Below are 17301 nucleotides of genomic sequence, written 5' to 3' on the forward strand. Positions count from 1 at the left end.
TCTATGAGGACTGAGAGTTTTGCAGGGTATAGTAGCCTGGGTTGACATCTGTGTTCTCTTAGGGTCTGCATGATATCTGTCCAGGCCCTTCTGGCTTTCATAGTTTCTGTTGAAAAGTCAGGTGTGATTCTAATGGGTTTGCCATTATATGTTACTTGGCCTTTTTCCCTTGCAGCTTTTAGTATTTTTTCTTTGTTCTGTGTACTTCCTGTTTTGATTATTATGTGGAGGGAGGATTTTCTTTTCTGGTCAAATTTGTTGGGTGTTCTGTAGGCCTCATGTATCCTTATTGGCTTCTCCTTTAACTTGGGGAAATTTTCTTCAATGATTTTGTTGAAAATATTTTCTGGGCCTTGGAGAAGGGAGTCTTCTTTTTCCTCTATTCCTATTATTCTTAGGTTTTGTCTTTTCATATTGTCTTGGATTTCTTGGACGGTCTGTGTCAGGAATTTTTTGGATTTAACATTTTCTTTGACAGATACATCGATTTCTTCCATTGTATCTTCTACACCTGAGATTCTTTCTTCCATTTCTTGTATTCTGTTGGTTATGCTTACCTCTGTAGTTCCTGTTTTCTTCCCTAAATTTTTCCTCTCCATTATTTCCTCCATTTGTGTTTTCTTTAATTTTTCTAGTTCTATCTTCAGGTCTTGAGTTGTTTTGTTTACTTCCTTCACCTGTCTGCTTGTATTTTCCTCTTTTTCTTTTAGTTCCTTCAACTCTGTCTCTTTGATTTCTTTCAGTGATTTAATTATTTCTTCTCTGAAGGCCACAAGCTGTTTGGCTGCATCTTCCCGTATTTCTTCACGGATGGCCCTAATTTGCTTGTCTTTATCTTCCTCCATTTCTTTACGGATAGCCATGATCTGTTTGGTTTTATCTTCCTCTAATTCTTTACGTATTTTATCTGTTTCCTCTATTATTCTCTTCATCAACATAGATGTAAGGTCATCTTCTTGATTTTCTATTATGCTGGGTTGTTCAGGGCTGTTCGCCCCTGGATGGCTGGGTTCTGGAGATGCCATATTGCTCTGTCTTTTGTTGGTTGAGCCTTTACGCTGACCTCTACCCATTGGGCTGATTTAGGTGTTGGCTGTTAGTTTCTGTGCTTCCTGGAGTCCTGAGGTAGGGAGTATCCCCTTGGCCGGAAGATGATTTTTCCTGAAGGAGTCCTTCTCTGCTTTTTGGTTATGGTCACTGTATGGCCAGTGTTTCTCCGGAGTTGCCACTGCTCACCTCAGGTTTATAGCCCTGAGTAGTAGCTGTGGTCTATGTTAGGCAGGGGGGGATCTCCTCTTACCCATAAAATTTCTCAAGACAGCTACCCCACTGCTGGGTTTCTTGTTATAAATTTAGTGTGCTGCTGCTCACTAAATTTCCATGTACAGTCCTCTTGAAGAAACTGCTGATTCCCTAGCTATGGGGTTTTCTCCCAACAGGGAAACTCAGTCTGTTATCCTGGGGCGCACAGTTCTGTCTGAGAAAGTGGGAGGTGCACTCAGCAAGTCTCTGGGCCAAAGGCTGATTGCTCTGCTCTGGACCTGGAGAATGTGCACCTAGGTTGAGTTGGCGCCTGGGGGCGCTGCTCTGGTCTGGAGGCTGGGTGCCTCACTCTGGACCAGAAGTTGTGTGTCTCTGTCGGGGATGGAGGCTGTAGGCACCACGCTGGTCCAGACGCTGTGGGTGCAGCCCCCCTGAAGGATCAGGGATTCCTACAGTTTTGGCAGTCCAGCCAGGGACAACTGGCCGATCCCTGGCACAGTATCTGAGGGCTGCTGTAATGGCTCTTCGGCTCCTGCAGGTCCGAGGATGCAGCTGTGTGTCCCAGTGCCCCAGGGGAACGCAACAATGGCGGCAGAGCACAGCACTTCTGCCTGCACTAGAGTCTGCGTGAGTCCAGGAAGTGTTTTGGTGCTGGGTGTCCTAAGCGTTAGAGCTGCTGACCCCCTCCGCTGGGGGTTTCCTCCTGCCAGAGACACGCAGTCTGGTGCCCTGTTGCCCTGGTGCCCACAGTTCTATCTGAGGCGGCAAATCACGCGCGCAGGTAGGGCTCTGTGCAGGCAGGCGCCTTTGTCCCTCCCGGCTCTGGGTCCGGGCTGGCTCCTGGGGCACCCGCGGAACCCGAGTCTTTTCCAGGGGATGTCTGGGTAACCTGGGGTCTGTCCCAATTGTTTCCTGCTCTGTGGGGTTATCTCTCGACTGGGAAATCCAGTCTATGGTGTTGTGGGCCCACAGTTCAGTCTGGGACCGTGACCAGATCGCGCTGGCGGGTAGCTCTGGGCTGGCGACCAAGCGCCTGGCAAAACGGGGATCTCTTCCGCGGTTTAGCCGGGTGAGTTAAAGCTGATCGAATCCCCGACCATGGGGTATCCTCTCACCTGAGAAACACAACCACTTGTGTTTTATGGCCGCGAGTTCTGATTGCTGGTCACTGTGCCAATCCTGCTGTGCTGCTCCTCAGAATGAGAGTCCTCCCGGCGCTGCCATCTTGCCCCGCCTCTCCTCACCTTTTTTTAACTAGGTTTTGTTGAAAGTCTATTTTATTACATATTAGGATAGCTACCCTAGCTTGTTTTCTGGGTCCATTTGCTTGAAAAACATTTTTCCAGCCCTTTACTCTGAGGTAGTGTTTATTTTTGTTGCAAAGGTGCATTTCTTGGATGCAGCAGAATGTTGGATCCTGTTTCTGCACCCATTCTGTTAGTCTGTGTCTTATTATTGGTGAGTTGAGTCCATTGATGTTGATAGATAATAGTGACCAATGAACGTTAATTCATTTTATTGTGGAGTTGGTGGTCTTACTGTGATTCATTGCTTGTTTTCTTTTAATTTTTATAGTGAAATTATCCTATGTTTTCTTGGGTATAGTTGTTTTCGTTGGATTGGATTTCCTTCTACTATCTTCTGTAGGGCTGGTTTGCTGTGTAGAAATTGCTTAAATTTAGTTTTATCATGGAATATTTTGTTTTCTCCATCTATGTGATTGAAAGCTTTGCAGGGTATAGTAGTCTAGGTTGGCATCTGTGGTCCCTTATAGTCTGCATGACCCCTGCCCAGGCGCTTCTGGCTTTCATAGTTTCTGATGAGAAGTCCAGTGTGATTCTGATAGGTCTAACTTACATGTTCCTTGGCCTTTTTCCCTTGCTGCTTTTAATATCTTTTCTTTGTTCTGTATATTTAGTGTTTCGACAATGATGTTCTGTATACTTAGTGTTTGACATGAGGATTTTCTTTTCTGGTCTAGTCTATTTGGTGTTCTGTAGGCCTCTTGGATGTTTATGGACATCTCTTTCTTAAAGTTGTAGAAATTTTTTTTCTATGATTTTATTGAAGATATTTTCTGAACCTTGGAGCCTGGAATCTTCTTTTTCATCAATTTCTATTATTTGTAGATTTCACCTTTTCATGGCGTCCTTGATTTCTTAAATGTTTTGTGTTTGGGACTTTTCCGATTTTACTTTTCCTTTGAGAGAAATATCAATTTCTGCAAGCGTATCTTCAGCACCAGAGATTCTCTCTTCTATCTTTTGTATTCTGTTGGTGATGCTTACTTTTGTGGTTCCTGATCTTTTCTCTAAGTTCTCCAGCTCCAGGGTTTTCTCTGTTTGTGTTTTCTTTATTGAGTCTAATTCTGTTTTCATGTCTTGTACCACTTCTTTCTTCTGTTTGAATGTGGTTTCCTGTCTCTATATGATGGCCTCTATCTTTTTGTTTGTTTCTTCTCTATATGTTACTAATTTTACCTCTACTTGTCCCTCTATTTGTTTGGCTATTTTTGCTTGTGTTTCTTTGAGAACTTTGTTCAGTTCTCTTTCTTTGCCTCCACCTTGGAGGTGAATTCTTTGAGAGATTTGCTCGTTTCCTCTTTATCTGTCTGCATTTGCTTGGCTATTTCTTTGAGAGATTTGTTTGTTTCCTCTTTATGTGACTAATAACTGGATAAGCATATCTTTAAGGTAATTTTCCTGTTTTTCTGATGAATTGAAGTATCCATTGATTTTGGGAGTTCTCAGTGAAGCCATGATTTCCTGATTTTTGTTGGGTATGTTCTTTTGCCTACCTCTGGCCATTTGCTTAACCGTACGTAACCTTCACACTTTGTTATTGGGTTCTGCAGTTCAGATTAGTACCGTCTTTCTCTGGCGTCTGGAGAATTCTTCAGGGAGATGAGAGAGGTCCAATGGTTTCAACGTGTGTGTTGCTTCAGCTGTCCCTGTGGGAGGAAAGTACGTGGGCACAGAAGGACAAATACAGATGAGCGTGTGCGTGTCTGTGGAAGATTGCCTTGAGACTGTAGAGGCCTTCAGTGTGAGGGAGGGGCACCTGCCTTGTGGTCAGGAAGAGGTCGCGGGCGTTATCGTAAGCACTGGTGAAGATCGTGTCTGCAACTTCCCTGAGTACGTCAGTGGCCATGGGCACTGGTAATAGTCTCTCACTGAGATCCAGGAGTTATTTGCCTAAACTCCGCTGGTAGCTCCACAGAGCCAGGGCTTCCTTGTCCCAAGAAACCCTGTTTCTCACAGTGGATATGTGGGTGGGAGATTTCTAATGTCTGGCTGCTAGCTTAGAAGCACCCTGGATCTGAGGCTCTGCGGGCACTTGGGGTGCACTCACTGTAGCCGGTCAAATTGTAATGCACAGGGGTTCCAAAACTACTGGCAGTTTTGGACCTGCTGAGCCAAATGTGTGCTCAGACAGCTCAGTGGTGTTGCAGCCGCTGTACCGGGTAATTCAGTTGTGGCTGCAGAACTGGGGTGTCTAGGTGTCTGCCGGGAAGTCTTGTGTAGCCACTACTGTGGATCGGCGCTTGGTGCACCTGGTCAGTTTTGCAGGTCCTCCTGGACTTTGGTGGCTGCACAGCCACTGAGGCTTGAGAGGCTTGTACAGTCAGGCTCTGTGGAGTTGGTAAGGCCGGCTGCTTGCAGGTGAGGGACTCAGGCAGGATTATTCTGTGGATCTTGTGCTCGGGACGCGGGTGATGCTGGCTGCTGAGGCTGCGGTGCTAGTATCCCTGCCTCTGCTGTATGGGTTCTCAGGTAGCAAGATCTGTGCCACTGGTGCTATGGCTTGGCTCCTGCGAGGGGAGGGAGGCCAGAAGAAGGAAAGTGCCCCTCTCCGTTCACACTCTGCTCCTGTGGTGTCCCCCCTCCTTCAGCCACAATGTCCATTTTCCAATTTCAGTTGCCCCTCCACTCACCAATTTCAGCATTTCAAATCCTCTGCCTCTGGAAACGGTGCGCGTTGATCGCCGCCATCTTGGATCCATCCTAGACAGTCTTCTTAATTGCTGAGCCATGAGTATTATTTTAATTCTGATTTTTGAGACAGTCTCATTCTGTAGTCCAGCTAGCCAAGGCTAGCTTAAGAACTGCAGTGATTCTTCTTTCATTAAATTTATAATAAAAATAATGATTTTTGTGTAGTTATGTTAAAATATCACACATAAGCTTAAAATGAAATGAGATAAAACCTTTGTGATGAATGTCATTTTTACTAGGTATCTGAACTCAGGATAGCAGCTGCAGAAGGATTAGCAAAGCTGATGTTCTCTGGGCTTTTGGTCAGCAGCAGGATTCTTTCTCGTCTTATTTTGTTGTGGTATAATCCTGTGAGTGAAGAGGATGTTCGACTGCGACATTGCCTAGGCGTGTTTTTCCCCACGTTTGCTTATGCAAGCAGGTATTGAGTCACTGATGAAATCTTATTTGAGGTCACAGTCAACTCCCCCCATGTTAATTATATATCTATGTCATTTTGGTTTTGGTAGACCTTTCAGTGGGTGTTTGATATATCCAGAATTTTTTTTTATCTCTTTCCTGCATGTACAAAGTATATAAAAACATATACTTTATCTTCAATAAATACAGTTTGTGTGTATTTAAAAATGAAACTTTTCTCTCAAATAATGTTTTGCAACATGCTTAATGGAGTTTTTGGTTTCTTCTTTTGGTCAAAATCATGTTATTCAGCAGCTTGAAGTTGGGATAGCCAAAGAGGTTAGTGGGATCTGAAGTCTAAAGGGCAGATGTCCATGGGCTTGTACTGAAAGTTAAAATTGGTTTTAAATAGGACTAATCAGGAGTGCTTTGAAGAAGCCTTCATTCCAACTCTGCAAACACTGGCCAATGCCCCAGCGTCATCTCCTTTAGCTGAAGTAGATATCACAAATGTTGCTGAGTTGCTTGTTGATCTGACAAGACCCAGTGGATTAAATCCTCAGGCAAAGATTTCCCAAGATTATCAGGTATGTATGATAACTGGTGTGTAGCAAATATAACTGGATGAAGATCATTTTTTTGATTAAAGGATCATGGGTTCTTTGAAATCATGATGAAGTACATTTATATTTTGGACTTTTTATTTTTCTGGCATATAAAACAGTTCCAGCCGAGCATGGTGGCACATGCCTGTAAGCTCATCACACAGGGAGGCAGATTTAGGCGGATCTCTGTGTTTGAGGCCAGCCTAGTCTACAAAGTGAGTCCAGGACAGCGAAAGCTACACAGAGAAACCCTGTCTTGAAAAAACAACAACTAAAAAAGTTCTAGGGTGTGTGATATCTGGGGAATTATAGAGAAATCATAAAAATAGAAGTAATCACTGAAAATGTTTTGCAACCTAGAAATTAGGTAATCACTGAAGAAATGACCTTGTTATCTCTGACTCACTACATCTGCAACTGTTGGCTTTGCTTGTTATGTTGTAAATATAGAGAAGAACAATTTAAAGGCAGGAGTTTATCTCAAGCTTACTTTTGCTCTTAAGTGAAACACATGTTAACTGCAAACTCATCTATACATTATAATTAAACTGGATTATAAAATTCTTTAGTGACATTTGGTTGAACACTTAGAAATTGGATGTGCTAATGATTGCAGATTCTAATTGCAAGTTGACAGTTTTGTTCTGTTTGTATGTTTATTTGCTATTTAGTGAATACTTTGCTTGACTTGCAACATTTTTTGTTATTGGGAAGGTTATATTACAAAGGATTTCAGCAAAATGTGTTAAGGAACAGTGATTAGCCATCAAATGCTTTTGAACTTCAGAAAGGTATAAAATTCATTATAGGAACAATGAATTTATCATTAGTTTTATTCGCATTACTGGGAATTTAGCCTTCAGTCTTACAGGATCTAGACAACTGTTTTACTGCTGAACTATATCCCCAGCCCTCTTTTTACTTATTATTTTGAGACAGGGTGCTCAGGCACACCTTGAATTTACAGTTCTGCTGCCTCAGAATCCCAAATAGCTAGGATTATAGGTGTGTGCCATTAGTCCTGGTTGTATTCTCAGTTGAGTTTTAAAAGTTTATTTGGCCCTGGCTGGGGTTTAAGAAGGGGTTTGAGTAGAAAGGAAAGATGTTTGTATAAAGATAATAAGTATAGATGATTATGTAAAGGCTGGTGGAGTTGGCCCTATTTGCAGTGTGTATGTAGGACTTAGTATTAAAGGGTTAAAGGATGAGACCTTACCAAGAAGACTCATTTATTGGTTACTGAAGGCCAGATAAAGTTAAGTGGTGAGAAGATTTGGAGAAAGCTGGAAGAGCAGAAAAGATGGTAAAATTCAAGAAATGTCTACAGTATTAAGTGAGTAATAATAAACTTCATAGAAATCTTGTGAGAATGAGAAAAGTTGGCTAGGGTTTGGGCAATATTGAACTGGCATGTAAATAGGAGTTTCAGTTGATTGTACAAGGAGTTCCAGAACTGATATATTTGTTGTTTTAATTGTAAGCTGCATTGTGGTATCTGTGCATGGGTTGGCTAATCACTTGATGTGGACTCACCTTTAGGGGGAGTAGTGTGAGTTTGGAAAAGGACCACTTTCATCAGCCTGGATCATTTCAACAACTGGGTGATACTTTAATCCTAAAGGGGGTGGATCTGCTCCTTGTAATGAAGGAAGGAGCTTCTTTTGGAGGCAGGGAAATGTAAATTTAGATTTAGATATTATGTAGATGAGACTTTTGCAGGATAGCTAGAAATACTTATTGTTTGATATATAAAACTGTGTAATGAAAACATTTTCATTTTATAGAGCTTTTTCTTTTTAATTTTTTTAGGCCTTGACTGTGCATGACAACTTGGCTATCAAAATTTGTAATGAGATCTTAACAAGTCCATGCTCACCAGAAAATCGGGTTTATACAAAAGCTTTGAGTTCTGTAGAACTCAGTAGCAATGTTACAAAAGATCTCCTCCTTCTACTAGATGAGATTCTGGAGGTAAAGCAGTTTTTAATACTCTTAAGTACTTTGTGTTCATATTTATCAAGGTGGAATTTACATAGATGTATTAAGTAAGATCTGTTATTGTGTATTCTGCATGTCCATCTGAAATAACTGTTTCCATCATGGATTTTATATAATTTAAGGGTGTTTTCAAACTCCTTGATATTGGCATATAACTTGTGAAAGATCGGATAACTTATTTTACATCCTCCACCCCTATCCTACCTCCCGTACCCCTTACCCCACAGCAAGTAACAGACAGGACATGTCTCAGAGCTTTGGAGAAGATCAAGATTCAGTTAGGAAAAGGAAATAAAGAATTAGACCAAGCTGTGGTAGCACAGGATGTCAACACAACTACAGATGTTCTTCAGAATGAAAATGGTAATTACATACTGACTTGAATATCTATAAAATTATATTTTTCATTTTTTTGAGATTTTTTTTTGAGTAAATTGCAGAAATGAACAAAAATATGTTTCTTACTAATCTTGGGAAAAGCTATTCATGTGTTTATTGTACCTTTCAATTTATTTGGGTACATTTCTTATACTAACCATCTTGCCAGGACCTTCATTTTGTAGTAGTCACACTTTTGGAATGGTGATTTATTATAGCCTAATATACGTTATAATATGTAATAGGACTGTTTTCTGAAAGATAAAAAGATCACTTTTAAAAAAGATTTTCTTTTGTTTGTATTTTTATATGGCTGCATGTAAAGAGGCATATGTGACTCCTCTGAGGGATGTAAAAGGAAGTCAAGCATCAAAATCTACACAAAGAAAGACTAACAGAGGTAATGTGTAGATTGACTGCATTTTAAAGTACAACTCTTTTCAAGTTAAAATACTAGCTTTGCAAGCTTCCTTATCATTAGTTTCTTAGGAATAAAAATTTTTGACTGTCTTAGGTATTTTCTTTATTTTCTTAATTTTCTTTATTTAGTTGATGGGAATTCTTGCTTCTTCTGAAGATTGTAAGATCATTGTTGCTCCATATGCTTTTGAATTAAAAATACACAAAAGATTTGAGGGCAGTCATGCACTCCTGTAATTCCAGAACTTTGGGAGACAGGGACTGGAGGATCTCTGTGTATTCGAGGCCAGCCTGGTCTACAAAGCAAGACCAGGACAGCCAAGGCTACACAGGAAAACCCTGCTTTGAAAAACAAACAAAACAATAACAAAAAAGTGTGTGTGTGAATACAGGGCTCTTTGGGGGTAAATTAAGAATAGGTTAAATTGCGAGATATGGGAAACACACCTCTAATCCCAGCACTTGGGAGGCAGAAGCAGATAAATCTTTGTGAGTTTGTGGCCAGCTTGGTCTACAGAGTTGAGTTCTTAGGCAGCCATGGGTATGTAAAGACTCCCGTATTAGTGGTGGAGGTGGGGGAAGTGTTACTATTTTTTGTGTCAATGAACATTTTTTTTTTTCCCTCCTAGAAGTCTTAGCTTTTCTTTTACTCCCCCTCCCATCTAATTCCTTTTTTTTTTTTTTTCCAACTCAGTTTCCCAAGGGATACCCAACAGTAGAGTATTTGTTAGAATAAATACATGTTCCCTAGTAGGGGACCATTTTGAAAAACATCTGAAATTCAAGGGCTTTTTAACTGTTTTATTAATTCCTTATTACAAAAGCAATGCATGCTTATTACAGAAGAATAAGAAAGTACAACCAGGCAGACCTACCGTCAAGAACACCAATAGTCCCACCCATGAGCCAAACATGATTTTAATTATTGAAAATAGTTTTATGGCTCTGTTCTAAGTATAGTTAGTCTTTTCTAGAATAGAATCTGGCTATAATAGTGTTTCATAACAAACCAGATATTTAAACACCAACTACTGGATATTGTTCCAAATTAGTTCCATATTCTTGGATGTTTTCTTGGGGATCAAGACATTATTGAAAGCAAATAAGTAAAACATGAGGGAGAAAAATATACAACGAATAGAGTATACAATTTTCAAATAAATTGCTAAATGAACATTTGATTTTGATCAGATTACTTTTAGTTACAAAATAAAGTATGAGAACTCCATTTTTTTAATAGTCCAAACTTGATGTATACATGCTACATTTTATATCTTATAAATGAGGATTATTGCAGGCCAAATTTATTATATCTCATCTTTTAGAATACGTTCTCATATATCCTCGGCTACCTTCAAACTCACTATTTTGACCTTGAATTTCTGATTACAGGCTAGGAATATAGGTGTTGTATCACCACGTCTATTTTATATGATCGATCACACCAGGATTTATATTGCTAGACAAGCACTACTCACTGAGCACAGTCCCTAGTCCTTACTTTCCAGTCATGTAAAATATATATACTTATATAATATAATAAATAAACCCTAGTAGATAAACATTGAATTTAAGAACAAATTTGAATTTGCTATGTGTAAGTTTAAGTATTTTACAAGCAAACTATTTTCCTGTTTAAGTTTAATTTGAAGCCAGGCACAATGTCAGGCTGTAATAACAGCTGTTCTAGAGTCTGTGGGGATAACTTGAGCCCATCAGTTTGAGACCAGTCCAGCTAGGCAATGTAGTGCTTGAAAGATAAATGTATATATAATAAAAATACAGTTCCACGTAGGAACTGTTCATTGACCTAACTTGCCTTTGTAATCTTTTTTTTTTTTTTTTTTAGTTTTTATATATATACTGTACCCTCGCTGTAAGAGAAGATTGTTATATGTGTGTGATCATTCATGTGTGCACATGTGTGCACGTGGAGGCTAGGGAACAAGCTGGGGTGCTGCTTCTTAGTCACAGTCTACTTGTATTTGAGACAAGAGTTCCTTACTGTTCTGGAGCTCTCCAAGTAGGCTAGGCTAGATGGCCAGCACGGGATCTGGGCAGAGCCTTACGGACCTGCTGGTCTCCCTTCCCGATGCTGGGATTATAAGCATATGCCACTACACTTGGCTGATATTTGGGTTCTGGCTTTTAAACTCCAGTCCTCATCTTTAACAAAGCCAGTACTTTACCACCTGAGCCATCATACCCAGCCTGAGATGTTTTTGTCCCCACATGTGGTGAGCAAGTTTGCCACATACTTGTAGTGTTCATACAAAGAAAATTATGTAAATTTTAGTCATCCTCCCACCCCATGGTATATTGACAGCATCAGGGTGGCTAGAAATAAGGAAATATGATAAAGACTGTTGTGCTGAAAGTAAAGGATTAGAAACATGAAACCATTAACAATTCTGCCAATAAATTATACTGTCTTTAAGGACGTAGAAAAGCACCAGTTTCATCTAAGATCAACAGGAGATTCCAAAATGCTGAGACTGACTCTGAAAGGTATGTCATGTATTTCTATAAGATGCAGAAGATGCCATTCACATTCACTTTGCTCAATAGTAAAAAATTGTAATTTTTTATGAGAAAAACTTGGGATATTATAAGATAAAAGCCATCTGTGACCTTGGTAAATTGTTTAATATTATCTAACTAGAACATTTGACTTAATGAAGTGCTGTGTATTTTTAATAAAATACACTAATAAAAATAAGTTGGCACTGCCTTAGAAGTAGTTTAATGTATTCTCAATTTCCATGTATTCTCTTTACATGAGCTTGTATATGTGACTCTTAGCTTGATTTAGATAACATTTGGATTCTCTCAGTTATAATTCTGCTTATAACTTTAATGTACTAGTGGTTTGTGTTACTAGTATTTATTTTCAGTCACTGTCAAGCCATGGTTGAGCCTCAGAAGTTTGTAGCTGTTTTGAATTTGTTTATTCACTTATATTGGACCATATATATTTTCTTAGATTAACCCTTGGTTAAAGTGCTTTGGGGGACTTAATATAATGTTTTAGTAATTTACTAAATTAAGAGGCCATAGTACTGTTTTTTTCACTTGAATTCCAAAATCCCTCTTTAGGACAATTGTTGTGGTCCCTGTAACTGTGTGTTTCTTTAACTGTAAGTTTCACTATGAAAGCTTGGTGCTTTGCTTCTCTCCCTATATAATACTGGTTTTACCTGTAGATTAAAAATTACCCATTAGCTAGGTTTTCTGTGATTTACTTAGAAGGACAGCCAGCCAGCTAGTGTTTTTTGTTTTTTGCTTTAGATTTTTAGTTTTAAGCTTGGTTTAAAGACTCAGGCTATCAATTACACACTACTAGAATGTCAGAAACCAAAAATTTTATTTATACAGATTCTGATTTTTTAAAGCTTATATCTAAGTGAATGTTTTCAACATCTGTTTAGTGATCATGATGCTCCAGAACCACCATCGGAAATGAAGATGAGATTACCCAGACGAGCCAAAACAGCGGCGCTAGAGAAAAGTAAACTTAACCTTGCACAGTTTCTTAATGAAGATCCAAGTTAGAGCTGATAAGGATGGAATCCTTTAAAGTTGTGCTTATTTCTTTGTTTTAATAGTTATTATAGTAAAATCATAAAAGCCTCCTGTGTTTCTGGAATCATAGAATGATGCCATATGACTTTGGTACATGGATGAGATTTGTTTATATTAGAATGGTAGGTGGGTCTAGGAACCTGCTTTTAAATAGGTTGCCTAGATGAACCCTATGAAACAATGACATTTTGGAAAAATTTATAATTAGCCCAGTAGTTTGTATTTGAGAAGCTTATATAGTGTAGATCTAACATAGGTGAATATGTCAGACACCAAACAAATGAAGGGTGAAGTACATTTAAGTAATACAGAAAGGTGCTTATTACCATTGAGGACTGGTATAATGAACAAAAGCATTCCTTATTTACAGTTAACAATGGCTTTGAAAATTGCATTATTCCTATACTATTTATTTGGATAACTTTACCTCAATGGGTAATTTCTCTTTCTGAGTCTTTCCATATAGGAACACTTGTTTATGAATGTTTCTGGATTAGGGAGATGTACACACATATTAATCATGAAGGTACATTGGTTTTTGGCACATTAAAATATGTTCTACTTTGAATAATAAATGATAACAATGGGAAATAAAATTATAACAAGTCATCTTTATGTACTGATTTATGAGCATAATTTCTTTGCTGTTAATTTCAGTTATCTTTTGAAACTGTCACTGTTATGAAGCAAAAATATTTGCAAACTTGTATTGTATAAAAGTAGTCCATTTTCTTTCTGTTATTCCCAAAGAAACACCTTTTATTATTCCTGATAATGATCTTTTTGCTTTATTTTGGATAAAAATGCACTTTTATTAATTGTGCTTCTTTAAATTTATTTACCAGAGGCCGTTTATTTCAACTGATGTTCTGAGATGGAGTGAATTGATATTGCTGGTTTTTAGAACCAAAAGGCTATTCTATATACATATGTGCTTTATAGAACTCAGAAAAGGAGTCAAAGTTACAAAGCAAGAGTTACAAAGAAAGGGAAAAGGCAGATATGGTAATGATATAAACCAATGAAAAACACTGTTCTTCATCTCTTGGCTCTGTGTCTTTTCCTGTGCTTCATATTCCTTATTGTTATAGTTCTTGTTAAATTCCTGTCTTTAAGTAAGTTTGTCAGGAATAGGAAGTAAGTAGGGCTAAAATGGTACATACATGATATAAGGGAAAGCCTTTAGGAATGAACAGTGATCATTTATACATATGCAGAGTATCCAGAAGGAAAGAAGCTATGCTCATGTAGCCACTGTACCACAGCTTGCTTTTCTCTGTCATAGGAAAACCAACTTTTAAGTATAAAACCATTAGTAGTAGTCTTACTACTTAGATTTTAGACAATGGCTGTGGCTGGCCTTAGTAAGGAATATCATCCTGCTTCTTTAGGATACCCCTGTAAGCTTTGGAGCAAACTCCTAAGATACAATAAAACCAACAGGTATAAAAACAGTTACCATTTTTTTTTTTTCATTCAAAACTGTTAACTTAAACCAGTGTTGTTATTTACCATTGAGGCACAAATTCGCTGAGGAGTAAACATGCAGTTGTGCCATTGCTCTTATGGCCCACAGATGAAGTTTAAGTTACAGAAAGAGAACTGATAACCCAATTATTTTAATGAATGAAAACATGCTATTTGATAAGCTAATCAGCCTTTTTTCTATACATATATAACTTTAGAAGAGATATACTTCCAAGTGATACCTTGCCTTTCCCAGTTTGCTTCGAGGTAGTTAGTATCCACCTGTTACACAACTGTTTGGGTTAGGTCGATATCTCACACCTTTACAATACTAGCTTTCTAAATTACATAATTTGTTATATGTGAAAACTGCACAGAAATAGAACTGGGCAATTACATATTTAAACTGAGGGCTAAAAAATTGACCAATAAAAAGAGAACATCAAAATCTGCTTTTGTTGCAAAACTCCACAATGGTCTTGTGTAATTTAAGTAAAAAACAGAATTATAATAAAAATGATTAATGCTAGTGACTTAATAAAAAGACAAATCACAGGACTAGAAATCTTTTAGTATCAATTGGTTTCATGAGAAAGAATATTGACATACAAAATAAAGGTAGTGCAAGGATTGCAGACTATTTTTCTTCATTTTTGAGATTTTGGTTATGAACTGTACAGCTTGTTAGAGATGCTGCTGTTAGATTCCATTCAATAGGATGATTAAGGCACATCTTAATGGGGCTCAGTGGGCAGCTTGCTGTGTTCCCATCAGACAAATCCACTTTCTCATCAGTTTTCATTTGTAGCATGCTGTAAAAAAAAAAAAAAAAGTGTAAGGCATTTTAAGATTAAATTTCAAATTGTCAACCTTGTAGTAGATAATTTTGGAATACTGTTTGTACTCTAAAGCAAGTAAGCAAAATATTTATCATCCTGACAGTACTACTTCTATCTATATGATGCTTTAGTGAGCTGAGTGTGATGAACTGTGCTATGTGTACCTATGCCAGGAGGTGTTCATTCATACCTCAATACATCAATCACTGCATTCCATTAGTTTATATAAGAAAGCCATTTAACTTAACTGGTAAGGTTCAACCCTTTAGCATTAGAGCTACTTTTAAGAGAATGAACATTTGTTGTTCCTATTGTGTTCTAAGCTCATTCACATGCAATAAATAATCATTTTAATTTTATAGATAAACAAGGTTGTAATTTACAGTGATAAACTGAATTTCTGTCTGTCATACTATAACTGGTGTGGAATAAAAACATAAGTTTTCCTCTTCCCTTGCTCTGTTAGTTTTCTAGTAGACAGATTATCATTAGGAATAGACAAAAAAAAAAAAAAAAGGTCTTGTTTTGGTAGAGGAGTGTTGAGCTATCCATTCTATCTTCTCTTGTGGCCAGCTTCACACAGGAACACAGGCAGCACCTACAGGATACTCAGTATCCTGTTACAGCCTCCCTCCCTCCCTCCCTCCCTCCCCCCCTCCCTCCCTCCCTCCCTCCCTCCCTTTCTCCTGCCCTCTCCCCCACTTTTTACATTAATGGAGTTGATGTCTGTTTTGGACTTAGGTTGGTCAGGTGTCTTTCATGTGGTTACCCTTTAATACATGACCTCTGGTTCTTGGAAGACTGTTGTCCTATTTTATATGCTCATGGGCATAGTCCCATTTGTTCCCAAATGTTATCATTCACTCTGCTGAACAAGACCTTTTCATGTTTCAGGGCCTTACCCTAATATCACATATCAGAAGCTGTTTTTGTACTTAGTAAGAATGATTAAATTTTTATTGGTTCTCCACTATTGTTTCATGTATGATCACCTCTTTAAAATCTTAAAGATTGGCATACTTTAACACTGGAGATAAAGCAATGCTGAATATGTGGCAGATGCTCAATAAAAGTGGAAATAATAAAATGCCCAGGATAATCGAGCACCTTAGACTTATGCAGACTTGAGTCCAGAGGAAAAGTTATTTTGTTTTATGTGTAATGCCTACTCATAGGCATTACACTCTGTTCAGAAGCTTGATTAAAAACTAACTTATTTGATTAGAACTGGTTATTTAGATGGACTTCATCCCTCTTTAGCCTTTGCCAATTGTATATCTTTAAATCTTCCTAATGGTAAAGAGAATATTTATAGAGTTTGGTGGCAGCACATTCAGACTCTTGTAACCTATTTCTGATTTCTTCTGTTCAGTTTATAGCTATTTAGAAAACCAAATCTGTTATACCATGTTTTAACAACACTGGAAGTCTGAGTGGGTTTTTTGTTTATTTGTTTGTTCTTTCTCTAGGCACAATCCTTTTCTACTAAATACATTGTTTCAATTTATATAGTTAGATATTAGATAAAAGAACAAACTCTTAAGTTAGCTTGCTAGTCATAAAAATTTATCAAGCAAAAGCAGATGTAATTAGTAAATATAAACAAATTTAAAATATACAGGACAGGAGCCTACCACAGACAGTATCAAAGCAGAGGCTGAGACTCATAGCCAAACTTTGGGCAGGATGCATGGAATTTTATGAAAAAAGGCGGCGATAGAAAGACCTGGAGGGGACAGAACCTTCAAAAGGAGACCAGCAGGGTCAAACAAACAAACAAACAAACAAATAAACTAGAAAACTGAGCCCTGTGGCCCTTGAAAAGAATGATGCCCTAACCAGGGACAGTGCATGGAGAGGACCTAAAACCCTGGCTCAGATGTAGTCCATAGACTCAGTCTCCAAGTGGGGTCCCTAGTAGGGGAGCAGGTGCTTTCTCTGGCATGAACTCAGTGGCAGGCTCTCTGATCACTTCACCCTTTGGGGTTTAACCTTGCCAGTCCACAGAGGAAGACAACACAGCCAGATGAGACCTGATAGGCTAGGTTCAAACAGAAGGGGAGGAGGACTCCTGTATCAGTGGAGTAGGGGAGGGGCATAGGGGGAGACTAGGGAGGGAGGGTAGAATTGGGAGGAGATGAGGGAGGGGGCCACAGCTGGGGTACAAATTGAATAAATTGTAATAAACAATAATAAAAAAAGATCTAAATGACTTACCTGAAATGTTAAATTTTGAAAAAAAAATTGGCTTATTTATGGACTGAGGTACTTGGGTATTTCATGGTTTTTTTTTTTTTTTGTTTTTGTTTTTTTTTTAGTGCTACTAATTTTAAGAAACAAAATGGTATTTTTATT

General features: G+C 38.4%; 2 protein-coding genes across 4 annotated transcripts in view; one reads left to right on the top strand and one right to left on the bottom strand.

Annotated features, from left to right (window-relative positions):
* Nucleotides 1-14436, top strand: part of Ncapg (non-SMC condensin I complex subunit G) — a 47572-nt gene extending 33136 nt beyond the window's left edge. The window contains exons 14-20 of the mRNA XM_055624089.1: nt 5498-5679; nt 6070-6244; nt 8072-8233; nt 8488-8623; nt 8964-9038; nt 11497-11566; nt 12487-14436. Of these exons, the coding sequence (XP_055480064.1) occupies nt 5498-5679; nt 6070-6244; nt 8072-8233; nt 8488-8623; nt 8964-9038; nt 11497-11566; nt 12487-12610 (924 nt within the window). The 3' untranslated portion in view covers nt 12611-14436. The remainder of the gene's footprint in view (nt 1-5497; nt 5680-6069; nt 6245-8071; nt 8234-8487; nt 8624-8963; nt 9039-11496; nt 11567-12486) is intronic.
* A 206-nt stretch (nt 14437-14642) lies between these two features.
* The window catches only part of Lcorl (ligand dependent nuclear receptor corepressor like), a 154853-nt gene continuing 152194 nt past the window's right edge, over nt 14643-17301 (bottom strand). For all 3 annotated transcript variants that reach the window (XM_055624221.1, XM_055624224.1, XM_055624222.1), the window contains one exon: nt 14643-14919. In XM_055624221.1, coding sequence (XP_055480196.1) covers nt 14745-14919 — 175 coding nt within the window. In that variant the 3' untranslated portion in view covers nt 14643-14744. The remainder of the gene's footprint in view (nt 14920-17301) is intronic.

The sequence above is a fragment of the Psammomys obesus genome, unplaced genomic scaffold, assembly GCF_907164565.1.
Source record: "Psammomys obesus unplaced genomic scaffold, mPsaObe1.curated_primary_1811, whole genome shotgun sequence".
Lineage (NCBI taxonomy): Eukaryota > Metazoa > Chordata > Mammalia > Rodentia > Muridae > Psammomys > Psammomys obesus.